This window comes from Pinus tabuliformis, chromosome J, assembly GCF_031772625.1.
Source record: "Pinus tabuliformis cultivar Carrire ecotype Pingquan chromosome J, CPIR1, whole genome shotgun sequence".
NCBI classification, from domain to species: domain Eukaryota; kingdom Viridiplantae; phylum Streptophyta; class Pinopsida; order Pinales; family Pinaceae; genus Pinus; species Pinus tabuliformis.
In genome coordinates, this window is record NC_142295.1 from 245,718,505 (window position 1) to 245,743,453 (window position 24,949).

At 38.9% G+C, this 24,949-nt stretch overlaps 1 protein-coding gene across 1 annotated transcript in view; it reads left to right on the plus strand.

Annotated features, from left to right (window-relative positions):
* EMB2016 (mRNA methyltransferase EMB2016) overlaps positions 1-24,949 on the plus strand; it is a 415,939-nt gene that overhangs the window by 235,889 nt on the left and 155,101 nt on the right. The window contains 4 exon segments of the mRNA XM_089377553.1: positions 23,722-23,874; positions 23,978-24,031; positions 24,125-24,342; positions 24,447-24,516. Of these exon segments, the coding sequence (XP_089233679.1) occupies positions 23,722-23,874; positions 23,978-24,031; positions 24,125-24,342; positions 24,447-24,516 (495 nt within the window).

The window sequence follows — 24,949 nt, forward strand, 5'->3', positions numbered from 1 at the left end:
GGGTTATGAATGGACAAAAAGAAATGGAAAGTGTATGTGAATGAAAATGGAAAATATGGAGTGGAATGAGGTGAATGGTTTATTATGAAGTATGGATGTGATGGAGACAATAGTATCTGAAAGTTTTTCAAGTGTTTGGATCTGATTTTGCATCAGCATATTTCCTCTTTGTTGCTGATCATCCTCTTATGAAACAAATTGGTCTCTTAGAGAGACATCATTCCCTTGTAGTCATTTGTCCTTCCTCCTGGAACCTGCAAAAAAAACTAATACTTCTTCTGCAATGGAATGTAAGATTATCGAAGGAGAGAGGTGGCCAATCTCTCTAGTTATGATATTTACACACAAAACTAAGAATTTGTATCAATGAAACAAGTTCTCAAAGGAAAAATCAAAGGAATTTATACCTGCTTTGGAATGAGTGCCTCAAGTTGATGTTGCTTCTTTTCAGCAATTTATTTCATTATTTCATGATGGTACTTAAATCATCAAAATCTGATTTTGTATGAGAAAGATAGGCTGATTTGAACAATGAGGTTTTTCTGGCTACGGAATTGAGGAACAGCTCTGTAGCTAAAAATCTTGAATAAAAAGTTAGCCATTCAATTTCATTATCAGTCCAAAATTAATCAATACCTTCAGAAAAGTGAGAAAATAACTTGTTCATTTCATTGATTCAAAATTATTATTTTTTTCTTGACATGCAGCGACTTAGTGTGGCGACTCAGTGTGGCGATTTTGTTATGACACCCAATTTGACTTCCCTTTGACCGAGGTCTTTTTCATCAAATTTGACCGAATGAATAGGACATCATCCATGTACTGACATTTCCCTAGCTACCCATGTGACCTGTTTTGCCTGATGACACCTACAACCTAGAGTTTAACAAAACAGCTGCGGGATCACTAAACGGCTGCGGGATTGCAGAGTGTAAAAAAAAATACTGTGAAATGGAGTGGCTGTGTGCGAACAAACTAAGCAATTTCTCCATCTCAAACTTCAGCTGAAAAATGGAATTATGGAGTTTAAAACACAGCTGCGGGGTTTAATAACCTCCACCTCCACTCGACTCTACGGCTCTGTTCTAAAACACTACTTCAATGGTGGCTTAGCAGTCATAATACAACCGTAACATACGTTCACTGGTTATATGTATTCACTGTTTCTCAGAATTAGCAGTGATATAGAACCCATACAGTAGTAGAAGGGCCATTAATAACATACTCAGTCCTTGTGCTCTACAAACCAGAATTGGCAGCACTACTAGCCCAACTTATTAATTTTGATAGTCGCCACTGCCATTATGATACTAGTCGTTTTGACAAATAAATGTGGCAATCTCTCCTCCTCCTTGCACACCGAATGTCTTTGCGGGTACCTTCAAGAACTAAAATATCAAATAAAGCCAAAGACTCCGCGGTGGATTTTGCTGAATTCTAGGGTTCACGTGAGTTTTTCTACCCATCAAAACATAAAGAAAACAACACTATTTTGCAATAAGAAAATGATTTTGTAACATCATACTTGCCATGGTGTACGCAATTCTAAATCCATTGTGAGCTATTGCTGCTTAATTTTCTTGGCATTGACATTGGATTGAAGGGTTCAAAATTCCTCTTTATGAATACAAGGTGTTTGGCATTGCGTACAAAACAAAAAGATGAGAGAAATATCCGGAAAAAAAAAAAAAAACAGAGGAAATTGTTTTCTTCTTCATTAAATTTCTGAACACAGAAGAGCCTGAGTAGGTGAACCCTGATGCACATTGATTATATGATCTTGCCAGATCCTCCAACTATGGGAAATGATTAATGACCGAGAGTCTTGTTTGATTAAAACACGTCTCTAGACAGGCGCGCCAGCATGTAATTGATTCCCATTAGAACTCCTCAGGCACGCACATTAAATTGCTGCTGTTGATTTTAATTAAAACTCTGTTTTTTTCACGCGGCACTCAAAAATACCCTCCAAAGAACCGAACATTTCTCCCTAACCGCCACGAATCTTCTCAAAATTTTTCTGGGTTTTCTAATTAACCCACCTGGCAACAAAACCCATGTTTTATTTTTTTGAAATTCGCCTCTGTTTGGGAGAATCGAACGTTTAAAATATGACGTTTTTTAGCTGTTTACGGTTTTTTTCTGAGTTAATTTTTATGTTCTGCACTTTTGATGAATTGCTGCGTTCGGCTTTTTGGGAGAATAGGCTAAGACCAAGGCGCATATCCTTCATGAAGACTCAGCAACTGGATCTCAGTTATCTGCTTTCTAGTGTTGGACGACTAAAATGGAGTTTACCGCTTTGGATTCTGTTGATGGAGCAGATTACTAAGCCGTTGATCAGCAAATGGTTCTTCAATCAGATCACTGTGTTAAGAAGTGCAGGAGGTGAAGCCAAAGACAGACAGGGCCTACACATGTCATCGAATGATATACCAGAAAATGGTCTTTTATTTGAACTTATCTTACTATTAACAGTGGCAGCACCAGCCATGGCCAAGCTACCAAAAGTCATTACTGGAGAATCAAAATCGATACTCATTCCCGACTAGGTATGGGGGACTGTAACTTAATTCCGTTTCCCATGCAACAGCCAACATTACTCTCTTATGCACAAGACACCTTGTCTGCAGATTTCATTAGAAAGACAGGGGATGGAATTTAGCTTTAGAGACTTGGAGTGTTATCTCCAAAAATGCATGATTTGATCTTAAAACAAGGAGCTCAACACCTGAAATAAATTTCAGCCTCTATAAAGAAATGCCGAGGCCCCATGGATTCTACAAGTTTGCATTCACTTCCTAATTGTTACCTAATCATTTTAACATTCGATTCCCCCTTTTTTTTTTCTCACATATACAGTGCATTTTTTTATGTTGCAGGCTTATTTCAGGTTAAAGCTTGATCAAGGAGGCATATATTTTTTTTTTATTGAAGCCACAGTGAAAACTAAGAATGGAGATAGCCCTAGATTGTTTTTCTCTTTCTTTTTTTTTCTCTTCTCTGAAATTGTAAATTTTTTATAAAAAGGATTAATGATTTTCAATTTCAGACAACAAATACTTCAAGAAAAACATGTTAAAAACAAGACTTTGACTGAGGTCCTAGGCTGGTTTTTCATCGATCTGAGCTGGGTGACTAGGATAGGATCCATGTCGGGACAATTCTGGAGATGCCCATGTGGTCGGTTTTTTTATTAGATGCCTGTAACTTGTTAAACCTTGAAACAGCTGCGGGATTGTCAGATAGCTGCGGGATCAGGGCAGTTTCTACAACTAAGTTGCGAAACCTTATTTGAACAAGATACAGTGTTTTGAAGACCACTACAAAGCATAACCAGACAATTTTGGACAATTTGAACCTATCAAAGCACTTGAGTTTTATTTTTTCATTTTTTTTTTTTATTTATTATTTTTTTTTTTTGAATCAATTGAAGTGATGAAGTTTATTTTGTCTCCTATATATTTTTTTTTTTTTGTAACAATTCTTTTTCTGATCCTCCAGATCACACAAAGTGCAGGAGGAGAGCATACTCAAGAATTATTGTTTTGTCTTTTTTTACTTAACAATCCTTTTTCTGATCCTCCAGATCACACAAAGTGCAAGAGGAGAGCATACTCAAGGATTATTAATTTTTTTTTCCAGATGTAAGAAATAAGGTCTCCTAATTACACTTCCCCGGCAACGGCGCCAAAATGTTTAGTCAATTTAATGTCTTAAATTGCTCTACATAAATTATCAATCCGGGTATCGTAAACTGATGAAGTGTGGTGCACTATATGTGCTTAGTTAACCTTTCTCTTACTTCGTTGTTTTATAGTTTATGTTCAACTCTTCTAAAACTCTTCTTAAAACTCTGCTTCAAACACATGTGCTGTGTAAAGCACGATTAAGAAGTAGTCAGAAATAAGTCCAAAAAGTAATCAAGCTCTAAGGTGACAAGTAAGAAAAACCACTTTAAAGACCAGTTATAATGTTCAACTCTTCCTAAAACTCTGCTTCAAACACATGTGCTGTGTAAAGCACGATTAGGAAGTAGTTAGAGATAAGTCTAGAAAGTAATCAAACTTTAAACTTGCAAAGAAAGAGCTTGAAAGAAATAACTTGAAATGAAACTGAAAGCAAAGAACTTGAAATGACTTGAAAGTAAATGACCACTTCCAATGGCACTAGACACCATTCATGCTGCTGCAAATAAAAGAAAAGAAAGTCACTTTTAAAACCAAAGATAAAGATTATCTCTCTCTAACTCGATGCTTCTAAGCACATGTACTGTGTAAAGCACGGATAGAAAGTAGCTTAAGTTGAATTAGAAAAGTGAGAAAAATCTGCTTTAAAGACTAATGATAATATTTTGCTCTTTCTAATTCTCTACTTCAGCCATATGTACTATGCAAAGTATGATTAGAAAGTAGTGAAAGATTAGTCTAAGAAGCACTTAAAACCAAAAATCTACTTTAAAGACTAGTAATAATATTTTGCTCTTTCTAACTCTCTACTTCAGCCATATGTACTATGCAAAGTATGGTTAGAAAGTAGTGAAAGAACAGTCTGAAAAGCACTCAAAGCCAGCTGCAAGTTAGTGATATTTTGATCTTAAAATATAACAATTTATGATGAAGATCATTTATGTGTTAGCAGCTCTTTGAGAAATAAAATTAAAAATCAGCTATAAAAACAAAGGCAGCAGCTTGAACCTGTCAACTTCAAATACCATTAGTTTGTAAAGCAAATACATAAACATAAAAACAAATCCCGGGAGAAAATAAAATGCAATAATTCAAACTGTACAAGGCAGGGGCCCCCTTCTACCTATGAAATCAAAGCATACTTAAAATTGCATGAATGAAAATCTAATCTACCTTACATTCAAAATGAAATCTAATCTACTTACATCCTAATATGCTTCATGACATCTACTTCACATCTCCTTCCATGTTGAGAACATCAAAGCTTTATTCAATTTCTTCAAAAGTGCAAAGTACAACAAAGCTCTCCAAAGAGAGACTAAAAAGAGACTAAAAAGACTAACTAATGAAGGAGAGAGATCTCCTATTTATACAAAAAGATGAGAACCATCTCATTAATGATAATCCATGAATATCTCCCTCTACCTCTAGAGTCCTAATCAAAATAGGAACTGATAAGACACATGTCTTTTAGAGTTACAATACAATTAGGAGATGTGACACATATCCTCATGATCCCATGATTCTTTTCAACCAAATTCGAATTTGGCCTTAGAGTGCCACATAAGGGTCTTCTAGAAGCCTCCTTTCAACCTACACATGTCAACAAACTCAACCCATTTGTTAGGTATAAGCATATGCACATTATTTTCTAATGTTTAACCACAAATTCACTTAAAAGGCTTAGAAATAATAAATATTGGAAAAACATAAAGGTAGCCCAATGATAATGAAAGTGGGATGAATGTGGTGACATAGTAGTGAAATGGAGGTGAAATGGAGGTGATATAATGGACATAATAGCGAAAGTGTAATGCAAATGAATGACATTTTCAAGACTCAACATACCCCCCAACTGAAGCTATTGCATGTCCTCATGCAACATATATTACATTGACTCTTTTGATCCTTGAGCTTTGGCTTAACTTTGCATGATATTATTTGATAACTTCATATTTCTGCAAAGTGTTTTACTTGAATTGCAACATGGTTGGTTCTTGTGTTACAACCATTTTTTTTTTATTGTTGCCTTCTATTTTGATCTTTGAACTTTGCATAATGATATTTTGATTATTGTTGCAAAGTATATCTTTATTGGATTGCATGATGGTTGGTTCTTGTGTAACAACCATGATTTTGTTTGTATCCAATTTATCCTTTAAGCACTTTTTCAAAAGCCATTGTATGCTCATAATAGCAATGTAATAATTAATATATGTTGGAAGTATGTGAGCTCTTGAATATGTTATGGACATGGAAAGATATGAATATGAATGTATTCCCCCCCCAACTGATGGTATTGGCAATTTTATGAAATGAGGAAGAGAAATGTTTTTCCAACAAGTATCATTCTAGCTTTTTATGGAATTCTATGGTTAAAAGTTAGAAAATGCCGTACCTTCACTTACCCTTTGTAATGGATGAGTTGTATGTGTGTGGTGGCTAAAAACTTCTGATCATATTCCTCTTCAAGTGGCTGAACAAGAGGAGTCATGGATAGAGAGATAAGATGGCTTTTTATTGCTTCTACTAAAACTTGCTGAATCTGCTCCAAAATGCTGAAAATAATAGTCTTCATGTCTTCAAAACTCATTGGCACAATTCCTACTATGTGAAAAGATGTTCTGATGTCGAACATAGTAGGAAATTGTTGGCTTAGTGGCCATTAATGGATGCCACTAGTCAACACGAGAACTCTCACCATTGATGACAATGAGAGTCAAGATGCCCAAACACATCTTGCTAGGTACGAATGAATTTGCTGATGTCGAGTCACCTAGAAGATCTAACGAACAAGGGACATTAATGTATTCCCATTGTTTGTCAGCATGAGGACTTGCCATTAAGGCATGCAAGTCTCAAGGTGTTTTTACAAAGAACTTAGACTCAAAGGACTATGGACTTAATAATTTGCATTGAAGCAGAGCTTATTTGCGGAATGAAAATGACAAGGAATGGAAAGTGAACATGGAAAATGGCGATGGAGAACAGAAATGACAATGGCAATAAGCATGTGAATGAGCCTTTTGCTTTTATTGGTGGGTTATGAATGGACAAAAAGAAATGGAAAGTGTATGTGAATGAAAATGGAAAATATGGAGTGGAATGAGGTGAATGGTTTATTATGAAGTATGGATGTGATGGAGACAATAGTATCTGAAAGTTTTTCAAGTGTTTGGATCTGATTTTGCATCAGCATATTTCCTCTTTGTTGCTGATCATCCTCTTATGAAACAAATTGGTCTCTTAGAGAGACATCATTCCCTTGTAGTCATTTGTCCTTCCTCCTGGAACCTGCAAAAAAAACTAATACTTCTTCTGCAATGGAATGTAAGATTATCGAAGGAGAGAGGTGGCCAATCTCTCTAGTTATGATATTTACACACAAAACTAAGAATTTGTATCAATGAAACAAGTTCTCAAAGGAAAAATCAAAGGAATTTATACCTGCTTTGGAATGAGTGCCTCAAGTTGATGTTGCTTCTTTTCAGCAATTTATTTCATTATTTCATGATGGTACTTAAATCATCAAAATCTGATTTTGTATGAGAAAGATAGGCTGATTTGAACAATGAGGTTTTTCTGGCTACGGAATTGAGGAACAGCTCTGTAGCTAAAAATCTTGAATAAAAAGTTAGCCATTCAATTTCATTATCAGTCCAAAATTAATCAATACCTTCAGAAAAGTGAGAAAATAACTTGTTCATTTCATTGATTCAAAATTATTATTTTTTTCTTGACATGCAGCGACTTAGTGTGGCGACTCAGTGTGGCGATTTTGTTATGACACCCAATTTGACTTCCCTTTGACCGAGGTCTTTTTCATCAAATTTGACCGAATGAATAGGACATCATCCATGTACTGACATTTCCCTAGCTACCCATGTGACCTGTTTTGCCTGATGACACCTACAACCTAGAGTTTAACAAAACAGCTGCGGGATCACTAAACGGCTGCGGGATTGCAGAGTGTAAAAAAAAATACTGTGAAATGGAGTGGCTGTGTGCGAACAAACTAAGCAATTTCTCCATCTCAAACTTCAGCTGAAAAATGGAATTATGGAGTTTAAAACACAGCTGCGGGGTTTAATAACCTCCACCTCCACTCGACTCTACGGCTCTGTTCTAAAACACTACTTCAATGGTGGCTTAGCAGTCATAATACAACCGTAACATACGTTCACTGGTTATATGTATTCACTGTTTCTCAGAATTAGCAGTGATATAGAACCCATACAGTAGTAGAAGGGCCATTAATAACATACTCAGTCCTTGTGCTCTACAAACCAGAATTGGCAGCACTACTAGCCCAACTTATTAATTTTGATAGTCGCCACTGCCATTATGATACTAGTCGTTTTGACAAATAAATGTGGCAATCTCTCCTCCTTCTTGCACACCGAATGTCTTTGCGGGTACCTTCAAGAACTAAAATATCAAATAAAGCCAAAGACTCCGCGGTGGATTTTGCTGAATTCTAGGGTTCACGTGAGTTTTTCTACCCATCAAAACATAAAGAAAACAACACTATTTTGCAATAAGAAAATGATTTTGTAACATCATACTTGCCATGGTGTACGCAATTCTAAATCCATTGTGAGCTATTGCTGCTTAATTTTCTTGGCATTGACATTGGATTGAAGGGTTCAAAATTCCTCTTTATGAATACAAGGTGTTTGGCATTGCGTACAAAACAAAAAGATGAGAGAAATATCCGGAAAAAAAAAAAAAAAACAGAGGAAATTGTTTTCTTCTTCATTAAATTTCTGAACACAGAAGAGCCTGAGTAGGTGAACCCTGATGCACATTGATTATATGATCTTGCCAGATCCTCCAACTATGGGAAATGATTAATGACCGAGAGTCTTGTTTGATTAAAACACGTCTCTAGACAGGCGCGCCAGCATGTAATTGATTCCCATTAGAACTCCTCAGGCACGCACATTAAATTGCTGCTGTTGATTTTAATTAAAACTCTGTTTTTTTCACGCGGCACTCAAAAATACCCTCCAAAGAACCGAACATTTCTCCCTAACCGCCACGAATCTTCTCAAAATTTTTCTGGGTTTTCTAATTAACCCACCTGGCAACAAAACCCATGTTTTATTTTTTTGAAATTCGCCTCTGTTTGGGAGAATCGAACGTTTAAAATATGACGTTTTTTAGCTGTTTACGGTTTTTTTCTGAGTTAATTTTTATGTTCTGCACTTTTGATGAATTGCTGCGTTCGGCTTTTTGGGAGAATAGGCTAAGACCAAGGCGCATATCCTTCATGAAGACTCAGCAACTGGATCTCAGTTATCTGCTTTCTAGTGTTGGACGACTAAAATGGAGTTTACCGCTTTGGATTCTGTTGATGGAGCAGATTACTAAGCCGTTGATCAGCAAATGGTTCTTCAATCAGATCACTGTGTTAAGAAGTGCAGGAGGTGAAGCCAAAGACAGACAGGGCCTACACATGTCATCGAATGATATACCAGAAAATGGTCTTTTATTTGAACTTATCTTACTATTAACAGTGGCAGCACCAGCCATGGCCAAGCTACCAAAAGTCATTACTGGAGAATCAAAATCGATACTCATTCCCGACTAGGTATGGGGGACTGTAACTTAATTCCGTTTCCCATGCAACAGCCAACATTACTCTCTTATGCACAAGACACCTTGTCTGCAGATTTCATTAGAAAGACAGGGGATGGAATTTAGCTTTAGAGACTTGGAGTGTTATCTCCAAAAATGCATGATTTGATCTTAAAACAAGGAGCTCAACACCTGAAATAAATTTCAGCCTCTATAAAGAAATGCCGAGGCCCCATGGATTCTACAAGTTTGCATTCACTTCCTAATTGTTACCTAATCATTTTAACATTCGATTCCCCCTTTTTTTTTTCTCACATATACAGTGCATTTTTTTATGTTGCAGGCTTATTTCAGGTTAAAGCTTGATCAAGGAGGCATATATTTTTTTTTTATTGAAGCCACAGTGAAAACTAAGAATGGAGATAGCCCTAGATTGTTTTTCTCTTTCTTTTTTTTTCTCTTCTCTGAAATTGTAAATTTTTTATAAAAAGGATTAATGATTTTCAATTTCAGACAACAAATACTTCAAGAAAAACATGTTAAAAACAAGACTTTGACTGAGGTCCTAGGCTGGTTTTTCATCGATCTGAGCTGGGTGACTAGGATAGGATCCATGTCGGGACAATTCTGGAGATGCCCATGTGGTCGGTTTTTTTATTAGATGCCTGTAACTTGTTAAACCTTGAAACAGCTGCGGGATTGTCAGATAGCTGCGGGATCAGGGCAGTTTCTACAACTAAGTTGCGAAACCTTATTTGAACAAGATACAGTGTTTTGAAGACCACTACAAAGCATAACCAGACAATTTTGGACAATTTGAACCTATCAAAGCACTTGAGTTTTATTTTTTCATTTTTTTTTTTTTATTTATTATTTTTTTTTTTGAATCAATTGAAGTGATGAAGTTTATTTTGTCTCCTATATATTTTTTTTTTTTGTAACAATTCTTTTTCTGATCCTCCAGATCACACAAAGTGCAGGAGGAGAGCATACTCAAGAATTATTGTTTTGTCTTTTTTTACTTAACAATCCTTTTTCTGATCCTCCAGATCACACAAAGTGCAAGAGGAGAGCATACTCAAGGATTATTAATTTTTTTTTTCCAGATGTAAGAAATAAGGTCTCCTAATTACACTTCCCCGGCAACGGCGCCAAAATGTTTAGTCAATTTAATGTCTTAAATTGCTCTACATAAATTATCAATCCGGGTATCGTAAACTGATGAAGTGTGGTGCACTATATGTGCTTAGTTAACCTTTCTCTTACTTCGTTGTTTTATAGTTTATGTTCAACTCTTCTTAAAACTCTTCTTAAAACTCTGCTTCAAACACATGTGCTGTGTAAAGCACGATTAAGAAGTAGTCAGAAATAAGTCCAAAAAGTAATCAAGCTCTAAGGTGACAAGTAAGAAAAACCCCTTTAAAGACCAGTTATAATGTTCAACTCTTCCTAAAACTCTGCTTCAAACACATGTGCTGTGTAAAGCACGATTAGGAAGTAGTTAGAGATAAGTCTAGAAAGTAATCAAACTTTAAACTTGCAAAGAAAGAGCTTGAAAGAAATAACTTGAAATGAAACTGAAAGCAAAGAACTTGAAATGACTTGAAAGTAAATGACCACTTCCAATGGCACTAGACACCATTCATGCTGCTGCAAATAAAAGAAAAGAAAGTCACTTTTAAAACCAAAGATAAAGATTATCTCTCTCTAACTCGATGCTTCTAAGCACATGTACTGTGTAAAGCACGGATAGAAAGTAGCTTAAGTTGAATTAGAAAAGTGAGAAAAATCTGCTTTAAAGACTAATGATAATATTTTGCTCTTTCTAATTCTCTACTTCAGCCATATGTACTATGCAAAGTATGATTAGAAAGTAGTGAAAGATTAGTCTAAGAAGCACTTAAAACCAAAAATCTACTTTAAAGACTAGTAATAATATTTTGCTCTTTCTAACTCTCTACTTCAGCCATATGTACTATGCAAAGTATGGTTAGAAAGTAGTGAAAGAACAGTCTGAAAAGCACTCAAAGCCAGCTGCAAGTTAGTGATATTTTGATCTTAAAATATAACAATTTATGATGAAGATCATTTATGTGTTAGCAGCTCTTTGAGAAATAAAATTAAAAATCAGCTATAAAAACAAAGGCAGCAGCTTGAACCTGTCAACTTCAAATACCATTAGTTTGTAAAGCAAATACATAAACATAAAAACAAATCCCGGGAGAAAATAAAATGCAATAATTCAAACTGTACAAGGCAGGGGCCCCCTTCTACCTATGAAATCAAAGCATACTTAAAATTGCATGAATGAAAATCTAATCTACCTTACATTCAAAATGAAATCTAATCTACTTACATCCTAATATGCTTCATGACATCTACTTCACATCTCCTTCCATGTTGAGAACATCAAAGCTTTATTCAATTTCTTCAAAAGTGCAAAGTACAACAAAGCTCTCCAAAGAGAGACTAAAAAGAGACTAAAAAGACTAACTAATGAAGGAGAGAGATCTCCTATTTATACAAAAAGATGAGAACCATCTCATTAATGATAATCCATGAATATCTCCCTCTACCTCTAGAGTCCTAATCAAAATAGGAACTGATAAGACACATGTCTTTTAGAGTTACAATACAATTAGGAGATGTGACACATATCCTCATGATCCCATGATTCTTTTCAACCAAATTCGAATTTGGCCTTAGAGTGCCACATAAGGGTCTTCTAGAAGCCTCCTTTCAACCTACACATGTCAACAAACTCAACCCATTTGTTAGGTATAAGCATATGCACATTATTTTCTAATGTTTAACCACAAATTCACTTAAAAGGCTTAGAAATAATAAATATTGGAAAAACATAAAGGTAGCCCAATGCTAATGAAAGTGGGATGAATGTGGTGACATAGTAGTGAAATGGAGGTGAAATGGAGGTGATATAATGGACATAATAGCGAAAGTGTAATGCAAATGAATGACATTTTCAAGACTCAACAGCTTGCAGAAGAAACGAGAGGCTGAAGCCTCACATAGGTAGAAGCCCACAAAATTGATGTAAAAGAGGAGTGGGTGCTTGCCTTTACATCAACAAAAAATCCTGGTTTTCTCCCTTTATGGGTTTCCACTTATACCTAGTGTCTATATGTGTTGCATGTGTCGAATGTGTGTTTGCTTTTGAATTCAAGGTTAATTGCTGAACAGCTATATAACTCTGCTAATTATTAAAGAAAAAGGTTAAAAGATTGTTAAAATAATTTGAAATCGGCCATTGTCGAAAGACAATTGCTAATTCACCCCCTCACAACAATTGCCTAGTTTCCAACAAAAGCTTCTAGTATGCTGCCTTGGGAGATGCAAATGCATTGGGAACTCTGAAACTATCAGGATTGTAGGACCAAGACCAAGGAGTGCAAAATACATAAGACACATGACACGTGGGGTAAAGGGGGGTGCACTAGGATCATAGGGATAGTGTGAGGGAAAAGTACATATGGTGATCACCCTTACATGGCTTTATTGACACAATTTCTCCCTTAAACTATGATTCTTAACATTGCTTACTCTGTGATACCTGCACACCTTCATAGGAAATAGGAAAATCCATCAAGGTAGGGAGTTATGGGCTTACAGCCCACCAGGTAGAAGTCAACTATGCCATAAGGGAAACCATATCATGAAACAACTAGTGCCAAGAATAACCATGGCTGTCCACTCTTGGCGAGGTGCGGCACCACCGAACACTTTCTTTTCACCAATACATATGTTCATGGACTACGCCTAACCATATGTCCTACTTAGTTTGTGTTTCTCAACCAAGTAATTATTATGTTTCCTTTATACCAATGAACACCCATACACATTTATTATCATCAACAATTATACAAGAGAACACAATTGCACAGTATAAAGGGAGGGGCAACTCCCTGAACAATGAGTCTGCTCGAATAATATATTATATAATCTTTCAATGTTACAAAGCTTACAAGTATACTTGGGAAACACCAAGTTTCATACTTAGCCAAAATTACAACTTTCCACACCTCCGTGTGATAACCAAGATTCCTTGCCCAAGCTGGGCAGGCGACTCCACCAAGTCACTGAGACACCCTCGTTTCACCTTCGCACGGCTTCACCAACAAAGCTTCCACCGTTTGCACACGCCGGGCCACTCCACCAAGTCTCCACCTGCGCTCCTCGTTTTGCCTTGCACGACGGGCGGGCGCTCGTATCAAGTCCGGCGCCTTCACCCGCGCCCACAACCGATAATCGAAACCTGTGCGATGTCAGCGTGTGCCTTTGCCCAAGAGAGGGCGCATTACGACTTGTGCCTTTTCCTACGACCTGCTCCACCTTACTTCACACTTTTTCCTTGTTATCATATGCTCCTCGCTTGCATTACTTCTTGAATGGTCGAGTTCGAATGATGAACAAATGCTTCTATCCATTGTTGTATTTATATGGTGCGTTGGGCCAGTCGAGCTACCCAAGCCGACTTGCCAACGCCCTACACTTCCATCGCAAGTTTGCTCTCCAACATAGTTGACCTTCGTTCAAATGTGTTACAAGTGTAGGTTGGCCCGTGGGTATGTTACATGCTCCCACGCCTTATAAACTCTTCGTTCAGCCTTCCCTTATGCGCATTATTACATAGTAACTTCGCATCTTCGGTTAAGCTCGCACTTCGTCCAAGTCGCTCGTTTGCCAACAAGCCTTCGCACATCGTATCGGTGGGCGTGCCAAGGACTGCAGGTCCTTACATCCTCCTCCACTTGAAATCGTTGTCGCCCTCGACAACATCCCATCCTGGTATCCATCCACCAAGATCATCATCAACAATTATCTCATCCTTGGTCCATGATATCAACTCCTCCACATACTGCAAACATCCATGCAACATGTAGAACTTCCATCTCCATCATGTGTCGTCCGATCCTATGAACTGTTCTCCTTGCCTGCCTGATGCCAACATCTCTCTGTGCACTTCCGGACCCCATGTTTGAATTAGTTGGCTAGCTAATCCAACTGTCACGCTCAAGCCATGAGAGTGAACATCGTTATGCCTTCACCAGTCTATCTCGGATTCTGCCACATCCTGGACTCACCAAGAATCTCTCCCATGCTCAGGTCCATGGAAACTCCATCCTATCTGCAACATGTCATGATGCTTGATGCCAAGCCATCCCTGCACCATCTGTCATACCTACTCAACCTGTTTTAAAGACTCGCTGCCATGAGCAGCTAACAATGAGCGCCATCTTCTATGTCATCTAAGAAGATGTAGAGGGAGTAGAGCCTGAAGGCTCACCCTCACTAATAAGCTCAATCCATCTGTCAGGATTCTCTATCTCCATCCTTTGTAGATATGCCACCCGATCCTCCTCTCGGACATTCGGCCTCACATAAGCCTCCTCATCATCATCATCATCCTCAACCGCTTCTAGCCTTCTTGACAAATCCAAGATACTATCAGATAGTGTCCTGATGACCAATGACTGCTTGGTAAGCTTTGTCTCAACAGTAGACAACCGCTTACTCATGTCTTCCATTCGCTTCTCATCCTCCATCTGCATCACTGCCAGTTTACAATCAGGCTTTGTCACTCCAATGGTTGGAACACCAATGGGTACATCTTCCCTTCCATCGTAAATGTACAACTTCTTCAAATGTGGAACAATCATAGCATCAAATTGTTTCAAGAATTCCATCCCCAGCACAACCTCATAGTCATCAATCCGCACTATAGTGAAGTCGACTTTCCCAGTCCACTCACCTAGTGTTGTGTCCACTCTTTCAGCTACACCAAGTACCAAATTAGGAGGAGAATTCACCGTCTTCATTTGTGCCTTCACTGGTACAAATTTCATCCCAATTCTTCTCGCAACATCTTCACTCATGAAGTTGTGAATAGCGCCACTATCCACCATAGTGAGTATATCAGCACTCCCAATCTTCATCTGAACATACTCCAAACCAGTGTTGCAGGAATCGCCCCCCCCCGGATCCAAAGGCAGAATCGCGAATCGTACGGAATCGATCCGGAATCCCCACAGGAAGCGCGATTCCGTTTTTGAGGTGGCGCGATTCCGGGTTAAAAAAACGATTCCTGCCATTTGAGGTTGCGGCCCCCCGGAATCGCGGTTCGGGAGGCGATTCGGGCAAGGGGTGGCGCCACGCAACCTGCCCGGAAGCGCACGCCACCCGCACGCCACCCAGGCGCAACCCGCACGCAACCCGCGGAGGCAGCGAATTAAACGTATTTTTTTTTTAATTTCTTTTAAAATTTAACTTAACTAGCATGAGGGGGTGGGTTAGGGTGAGTTTAGGGTGAGTTTAGGGTGACTTTAGAAAAGAATAAAGCCCCCATTCTCTTCTCATTTTCTCACTTTGAGTTTATGAGAGTTGGAGAAGAGAAGAGAGGAGAGGAGAAGAGAAGAGAGGAAAGGAGAGGAGAAGAGAGGAGAGCTTGGAGGAGTGAAGAAGGAGGAGCTAGGAGAAGGAGGAGGAGCTTGGAGCAAGAGCTTGGAGGACTTCATCTACAAGAGCTAAAGAGGTAAGTTCAAACCCCAAACTCCCTTGTTTTTTTGAAAAAAAAATTGTATTTTTCTCCTCCCTCTCCTACTCTTTCCCATTGTTTCTACTTGCTCCTTTATTTACAGGTTGTCCACCACCTATATCCATATTCCAAGATGGTGTTCTTTTGGCTTCTATGTATCATTCCACTCTTGGTTTTAATGATGGCAAGGGTGAGGAATAGAGGGGAAGAGGAAGGGGATGAACTTGGTCCTAATAGTAGTGACCCAATGTATGATGAGGAGGAGGGGTTTGAAGAGGAAGGGGATGAACTTGAAGAGGACACTGAAGCACAAGATGGGAAAGGTACATCAAATCCCTTGTGGAACTATGTGACCAAACTTGAAGGGGGAAAGGGTGGTGGATCTTACAAATGGATGTGCCCTCATGGTTGTCATGGAGGAAAACCATATACGGGTTCATATACCCGTCTGAGGAGGCATCTTTGTGGGGTGCTAGACAGTGATGAAAAAAAGGGTTCTGTGGGGGTAACCATTTGCCCAAACATTTCAAGTGAACAAAGACAAAAATACATCAAAATAGAGATGGCTGCACAACGAAAAAACAAGAAACAAAAAACTCATTCTGAATCAAGTGCAACCTCTAAATTTGGTAGTTGCCCATCTCCTCATGGTACTTTTGCAACCTCTGGAGGTAGAAAAACAATAGGGGATTTCCTTAATGTTGCTGGGAGGGATGATGTGGATGGAAAGATAGTCCGTTTTCTTTGTGCTTGCGGTGTACCATTCAATGTGCTTCGCTCTCCCTATTGGCATGAAATGGTAAAGGCCATCAATGAAGCCCCAAAAGGATACAAGGCCCCCAACTATGAGAAAGCTAGAACAGTGTTATTAGAAAGAGAAAAAGCTAAGGTTCAAAGAGCTTTGACACGTTTTACACATGAGTGGGTGGATTCTGGGGTATCCATTGTATCAGATGGGTGGACAAATATTAGAAACCAACATTTGATAAATGTTCTTGGTGTTTCTTCTAGTGGTGCAGTATTTATTGCATCTCATGACTCCTCCTCCATCAGTGCAACTGCACCAAACATTGCAGATCTCCTATTGAAATCAATCAAAGATGTTGGTCCGAATAATGTGGTTCAAGTGATCACAGATAATGCAGCAAATTGTAAGTTAGCAGGAAAAATTATTGAGCGTACTCATCCACACATCTTTTGGTCTGGGTGCCTGGTTCACACATTGAACCTTTTGATGCATGATATTGTGAAACACAAAGATTGTGGGTGGATTGCTGAGGTTTACAGGAAAGGGAAGCAGCTCATTAAATTCATCACAGGGCATACAAGGGTAAACTACTTCTATGGCACTTACTCCAAGTTGCAATTGCTTAAAATTGCAAAGACAAGATTTGCTAGTTATTACCTCACCTTTAGGCGGCTAGTGAGGGTGAGACAAGCTTTAACTAATCTGGTGTGTGCTGAAACATGGGATGAAATTAACACTGACACAGATGGTGCTAATGAAGTCAAGAACATTGTTCTTGACAGTTACTTTTGGTCACAGGTTAAATATGTTTTGCAATTCACCAAACCAATTTATTACATGATCAAGTTTGCAGATTCAGATCGACCAGTAATTGGGGAGGTGTATGAGCAAATGGATAGCATGTTGGGGCAGATTAAAGACATTGTTGAGCCTAGAGATACCACCTTGTACAATTATATTCGTGAAGAGGTGGAAAAACGATGGGATATGCTAAATGTTCCATTGCATGCATTAGCATATGTTTTGACACCTAAATACTATCATCCATCATGGCTTTCAAAACCAGCACCTGGGGGGGGAGTCAGGAAAAAACCACACCAAGATAAAGAGGTTCACGAAAAATATATGGCTGCATTGAGTAGATTAATCCCTGATAATGAGGAGGCTGCATTGGTACGGAGACAGGTGAGCAACTATACGAGCAACACTGGTCCATTTGGGAGCATGCATGCAATTCAAGATCGAGAGCATTTTTCTGCTCTTGAGTGGTGGAACATGCATGGAGGGCCTACTCCACTTCTACAGAGTTTGGCATTGCGGGTGCTATCACAGGTGGTAAACACTTCTTCTGCAGAGAGGTGTTGGAGCTCTTATTCTTTCATCCACAGTGTTAAAAGGAACAGGTTGAATTTAGACCGGGCAGAGAGCTTGGTTTATGTTCATTACAACTTGCGATTGTTGTCCCATTACTGTGAAGATGCAAAGTCTAATAAAGACTTGTTGACTTGGGACAAGAATCCAGAGGAGCCCAATTTGGAGGATGGAGTGTTGCGACTAGAGCAATTAGAGGATTCTCTTATCCAGGTATGTCCATTGTGGTATGAATTTTCCAATTTTCCCTTATAAAGCATTTCTCTAATTCATGTTTTTAATTTTTTTGTTAACTAGTGTTTTTTTTTTGCATGAATTTTTTGAGCGATTCTAGGATGATGACACGGGTGTTGATATGCCACCACCCCCACCCCCATCTGGTCCCTTGGTTTCTAGGTTCCATGGTTCAACACCAACGGCAGGGGGTTCTTCTTCATCAGTTCCAGTGCCACGACTTACACAGGGACCATCTTCTTCATTGCCACCACGTGGAGGCCCGCCATCACGTTCTATTCGTGGTGGAAGGAGGAGAGATTAGTAGATATATTCACAATCTACTTCTTTTTGTCATAGATTACTCATTAGACTTGTAGACTTGTGAATTTGAATTTTGAACCTTTTTGGCTTGGCGGTGACCAAGTGACATATTTTGTAAACATTATTATTTGAATTTTGGACATGACAAATGTTGACAGTTGCTCACTTGCTAGATAAATCATAATATGCTCTATGTTTTATGTTTTATAATATGCTTAAATGTTTTATGTTTTATAATATGCTTAAAAATTTGATGTATGTTTGTAATAGCTAGAATATAGATGATTGTTGTACATACTAGTAACTACAATGGAATCATGGATGCCATATCGATCTTGATTTATGCAAAAATATGCATGTTTTCATGTCTTCTACAATTAATTTGGTATTTGGGATGTTTGGTTTGAGTATAAATGCAAAAAAATATAAAAAAATATATATATATAGCAGACGCTTCCGCGGACGCTTCGCTTCCTAGATTTTTGGAAAATGACGCTTCCGCGCTCCGCGCTTCCGCTTCGCTCCCGCTTCGTGCAACATTGCTCCAAACTGTTCCTTCAGGATCTCTTTGGGAGACCACTTCTGTAGCAGCAGCACCGCGAAGAATCTGCATCATCCCCACAAAAGGTTCTTCTTTCTTCGCATTAGATTGTGCAATAGCAGCCACTTTCAGTCTAGAAGGACAATTCTTCACCGTATGTGGTTCAACACAAATCCAACACTTCAACGGCTTCTTCATCTTCTCATCCGACTTTGAAGCTTCATCTTTCTTCTTCTCTTTTAGCTTATCGGACTTCTTCTTCCTCTCATCAGAAGTCTCATCATAATGCTCCACCAATCTGTCCACAACAACAAAAGGTTCTTCAAGTGTTTTAATCTTCTGCCTCTTCACTTCATTGCATGCCCAATGTTTTTGTCCCTCTCCGCCATGTCAGGAAGTTCCAGAACCGCACTTGCAAACTCCCGCTGATATGTTTGTAGGTTACTTGTTTGCTTTATGAACTTAATCTTCATCCTTGCTTCCCACGTTTCATCCTGAGGACTGAAATTAGCCTGCAAAGCTTTCTTCATATCATCCCAAGAAGTAATGTCATCAGCACTGCCATTGGCAATCTGATCCATCCGTCTTCTCCACCACATCTTAGCATCTTTTGTCAAGAATTGAGCAACCACTTTCACCTTTGTCTCATCATCGGATAGACCCAAGCGTTCCAAGTATTGCTCCGTATCCCATAGAAAGTTACCAAGAGTCTTCGCACTTCTTGTACCATCATAAGATTCCGGTTCCTTGACTTTCACATGAGACACTCCTCCACCTGAGTCATGTCTCACGGCCTTCTTCAACACCGCGATCTCATCATTTGCATCATCAAGATATTTCCGCAAGTTCACGATCTTTGCCAGACCCTTGTCCCTTGCTTCTCCAATCTCCTTGACTTCAATTACAAGTTGTGTACACTTAAGCTCAGTGTACTCATGCCGAGTCCGGAGTTCATCAAACTCTTCCCTCAACTGCACATGATCCTCTAGCTCTTTCACGACTAGATCCATCTTTGTAGTCCAGTAAGATTCCAATGCCTCCACTTTCTCTAGTAGTTTTTCAATAAAGGCCTTGGTCGCATTGTAGCTAGATTCATCCGATCCAACGCGAGATTCACTTGCCATTTCTGCTTCCTTCTTCCTTCTTTGTGATCGAGTATCGACCATCCAATAGCTTGACCAAGTTGCCTACAACCTGAACCAACCCTTGTTCCACTTGTGTGTGAAACAACTTCCTTCACCTGCAAGTACCTGCTTCACTGTCACCTGTTTCCAAGTTTCTTCAACCCTGAATACCATTTGTCAAGCTCTTCACCTGTCACTTCGTTCACCAGCTCCAACCGTGAGCTCTGATACCACCTGCACTTCAGTGTAGGTGTGTAGCAGCGTCAACCTTCAATACCCGAACCAGCTGCTAGCTTTGATACCACCTGTCATGCCCCCAGGCCGGCGGTAGTCTTTCAACCGCTCTTGGCGAGGTGCGGCACCACTAAACAATTTGTTTTCACCAATACTTATGTTCATGGACTACGCCTAACCATATGTCCTACTTAGTTTGTGTTTCTCAACCAAGTAATTATTATGTTTCCTCTATACCAATGAACACCCATACACATTTATTATCATCAACAATTATACAAGAGAACACAATTGCACAGTATAAAGGGAGGGGCAACTCCCTGAACAATGAGTCTGCCTGAATAATATATTATATAATCTTTCAATGTTACAAAGCTTACAAGTATACTTGGGAAACACCAAGTTTCATACTTAGCCAAAATTACAACTTTCCACACCTCTGTGTGATAACCAAGATTCCTTGCCCAAGTTGGGCGGGCGCGCCCTCACACGAGCTGCCTACCGCACTTCTCAACCGAACCTTGTTTCGTGCATGATGGGCGGGCGACTCCACCAAGTCACCGAGACACCCTCGTTTCACCTTCGCATGGCTTCACCAACAAAGCTTCCACCGTTTGCACACGCCGGGCGACTCCACCAAGTCTCCACCCGCGCTGCTTGTTTTGCCTTGCACGACGCGCGAGCACTCCTACCCGAGCCACCCGAGACACCCGTGTCAAGTCTGGCACCTTCACCCGCGCCCACAACCGATAACCGAAACCTGTGCGATGTCACCATGTGCCTTTGCCCAAGAGAGGGTGCATTACGACCTGTGCCTTTTCCTACGACCTGCTCCACCCTTCGCACTTTTTCCTTGTTATCATATGCTCCTCGCTCGCATTACTCCATGAATGGTCGAGTTCGAATGATGAACAAATGCTTCCATCCATCGTTGTATTTATATGGTACGTTGGGCAAGTCGAGCTACCCAAGCCGACTTGCCAACGCCCTACACTTCCATCGCACGTTCACCCTCCAACATAGTCGGCCTTCGTTCAAATGTGTTACAAGTGTAGGTCGGCCCATGGGTATGTTTACATGCTCGCACGCCTTATAAACTCTTTGTTCAGCCTTCCCTTATGCACATTATTATATAGTAACTTCGCATCTTCGATTAAGCTCGCACTTCGTCCAAGTCGCTCGTTTGCCAACAAGCCTTCGCACATTGTGCCGGTGGGCGTGCCAAGGACCGCAGGTATTACACCCAGGGTTAGGTGCACGCACCCCTCGCACCCGGGACGGGGAGTCTATTGGGGGTGCGTTTCTCCATGCACCCTTTTTGGGGAGTCTTGGGGAGATGCAAGGGGATGCATTTCCCTAGTGTAGGGGGGCGAGACTCCCCAAAAGGGGGACGTTTGGGCATCCCATCTCAAAAGGGGTGCTTTGGGATTGATGGTCCCGGTGACTTCATAGTACATACAACAGATGGATGTAGAGGACAAATCATTGAAATTGAGTCCTTGATGCTGATTTTATTTTCAGTGCTCATTATCCATTTTTACTTTTTAGTTTTAACTTTTGAGTTGTGACACTATATATTGATGATTTCAGACTGATTATTGACTCCACTCTTAGCTATTTTTAAGTTTGAAACTTTGAGTTACATAAATTTAGTGTTCAAACTTCCATATCTAGTATATAATGTATAGTAATATACTAGTATGTTTTGCTTTCAATTTAGATTCTAGAATGATTAATGATGAATTTAATTTTTAAATCAATGTAGATTGTAGGATGATGAATGATGAATGATATGGATCAATGTATTTGAATATTGCATTATTGAATTTTTTATTGAATCTCGTGGTATGGATAAATAATGAGTATGTCATATGAATGATGTATGTATCAAAATGAATGATGAGGATTGATCAATGCATGTCATTGTTTAATTCAATTATGAATTTACAATTTGTGTGGATCAAATTTCAATTTTCAATGTATTGGTATATGTATTACTATTAGTCTATTTAATATTTATGCTTTCATTATTGAACAATAAATATGAACTTGAATATATACCCCGACATCCCTCCCACACCCTCGAAATTTCCCTAAAATTTGAGGGTACTCCCATACGTCCCCCTTGTGCGTCTCCCCGCACCCGCATCTCCCTGCACCGGAGTCTTGGTGGAACATTGGATATAAGTTTCCATATGTGTGCCAATTGACAAAACATGCAAATAAATATCAAGCTTTATTATTTTACATAGGGAGGATGTGACCCATCATATAGCGGATGTGGGAGAGTTCAAGAGTCAATGGGGAAGAGCTCCCCAAATCCCACCATACATTAAATGGATAGAGGAAACCCTTTTATATTTTTCAACTCTATGTCCTCAACAAGAAAGAAGTATTTGGTTTCCTAGGTCCACTAGATTTCTAAGTAATTAGGAGTACCAAGGAAAATATCCTTTTCAACAACCTCCTAAAAGTAGCAATGAGTTGTTGAGATCCACTTTCTTCTCCAAGAAGAAATAATAAAATATCCAAGGAAAACAATACAATGATGCTTTCATGTAACCAATTCCATGAGACAAGTTTGACATTAATTAAATAATGGAGTTGGTTATGCACGACCCTCTGAGAATAGCACAATGTGCTACACATCCTCTAGATGGGTGGGTGGTTGGTTGACCATGATATAAGCTTCCATATGTCTGCCAATTGACAAAGCATGTAAATAAATATTAAGGGTGAACTTCTCCATGTGGCACATGTGGTCTTTTTCTAATTTTGTGTTTACGGTTGGAGTTTTGTTCATTGTTTTTGCCATTTTTCATTGGTTTTTTCGGTGCCATAAGGTACTCTTGATGAGTAGATGGTGAAACAGAGAAAACAGTTCTGTTACAGTCCTGTTTAGCACCTGCGGGCCTGCAGCAGGCTGGGGGGTGCCCAACCATCCCTGGCCACAGGGGGACATTCCCCATGCACCTAGGTACCTAAGATGAAGGAAGTGCAGGGATAGATCCCTAAGGGGTGTGGAAGGGTTTCCTTGCTGCATAGATGATGTTTGATGATTAGACATTTTAAAATTTACTATTTATGGATTGAAGACTTCAGTTTCATGTAAATGAACATTGATGTCAGATTATGTATAGATCTTGATGTATAGATGTTTCATTGGGTGTCATATAACATGGATTTACATATTAAATTATTTCATTTTCAATTGGTTATTAGATGTTAAATTTTATATTTGTTTAAAATAAAGTTGGAAGCTGCCCCTGAAATTTGAGGAAACTCTTAAGTTCAAATAAAATTGATATAATTTTAATACTTGTATTTTCTTTTCCTTTCCGCAGGCTATGGCAGTGTTGCAGGACATGCTTAGGGTGCTGATAATTAGAATGACATGTCAGAAACCTGATTCTGCTGCTGTTTTATTGCATCCAGTACTGACTTGGATGCAAGAATGTATCTCTGGAGGTACAATGTCAGAAATAGATACCTTCAAGGTGAATTGATCATTCCTCTCTTTCTCACCATATTGTAGATGTTTTGGTATTTTTGTTTTCAATTACCACCATCTCATATCTTGGATAACATTGATTTGTCTAGGGAGAGAGATTGCTTGAATTTTTAGCTGGTTTGCTGGAGCACCCTTCAACAAAGGTTGTTCCCTGCTCGGACACTAGTTTTTGTTCTTGTACTTTATTCTGGCCATCATCATTTCCTTACGGTTTGGAGTATTAATGAAATTTGCAGAAGCTTTTGATGAAAGAAGGATTAGTTGATATTCTTACTCGAGCACTGGACAAGATCATTGAATCTTTAAAAGTAGATGAAAGGCCAACAATAGAAAACACAGTATCTGCAAAAGATGAATCCTACCTGCTGTTGCAATGGTGCTTTCCAATATTCAGATCATGCTCTTTGATTTGTGATCCGGGGGTTTCAGAGCACCCAATGGCAATGCTTACTAGGTGATGGAAGTACACATGTTTCTCAAGATATTATATGAAGATGTGCTTTTAGCCTAAATTTTTATTTTTCCAAATATCACATTCTGGTCTGTTTGTTGCTACAGACGCCTTGCAGATTGTCCAGCTTTTGAAGGCTGCTGTACCATTATTTCTTGCCTTCTAAAGTTCTGTCGTGTAAGGTCCTTTCCTTTCTTAACATTTTTTTTGTTCAATCAAGCAGTGCAGTAATTTGTGATTTATTTCAACAGGTCAACTATGGCAACAGGTATATATTGGGGGTCATGTTAATTATTTATAATTATATACTATATTTTATTTATTAATTTATTATTAATTAACAATAAATAATAATAATTTGTCCCATTTTCCTATCCAGTCAAAAATAACCATTTTTAGCTGTTTCCCTATAGCTGTTAGAAGGTCCTGACTCCCGATTTAACTTGCCGCTATGATCTGATTTTTCATCTTGTCCTGATGATGAACCACACTGGTTGGTTCGAAACGCGTCGGCCTAAATCTACCAATGTGATTTCTTCTGAAAATGTTTTCAAATAATTAACTGATATTATTACTTTGATCAATCTTTCTCATTCTATTCTCTTTAGAG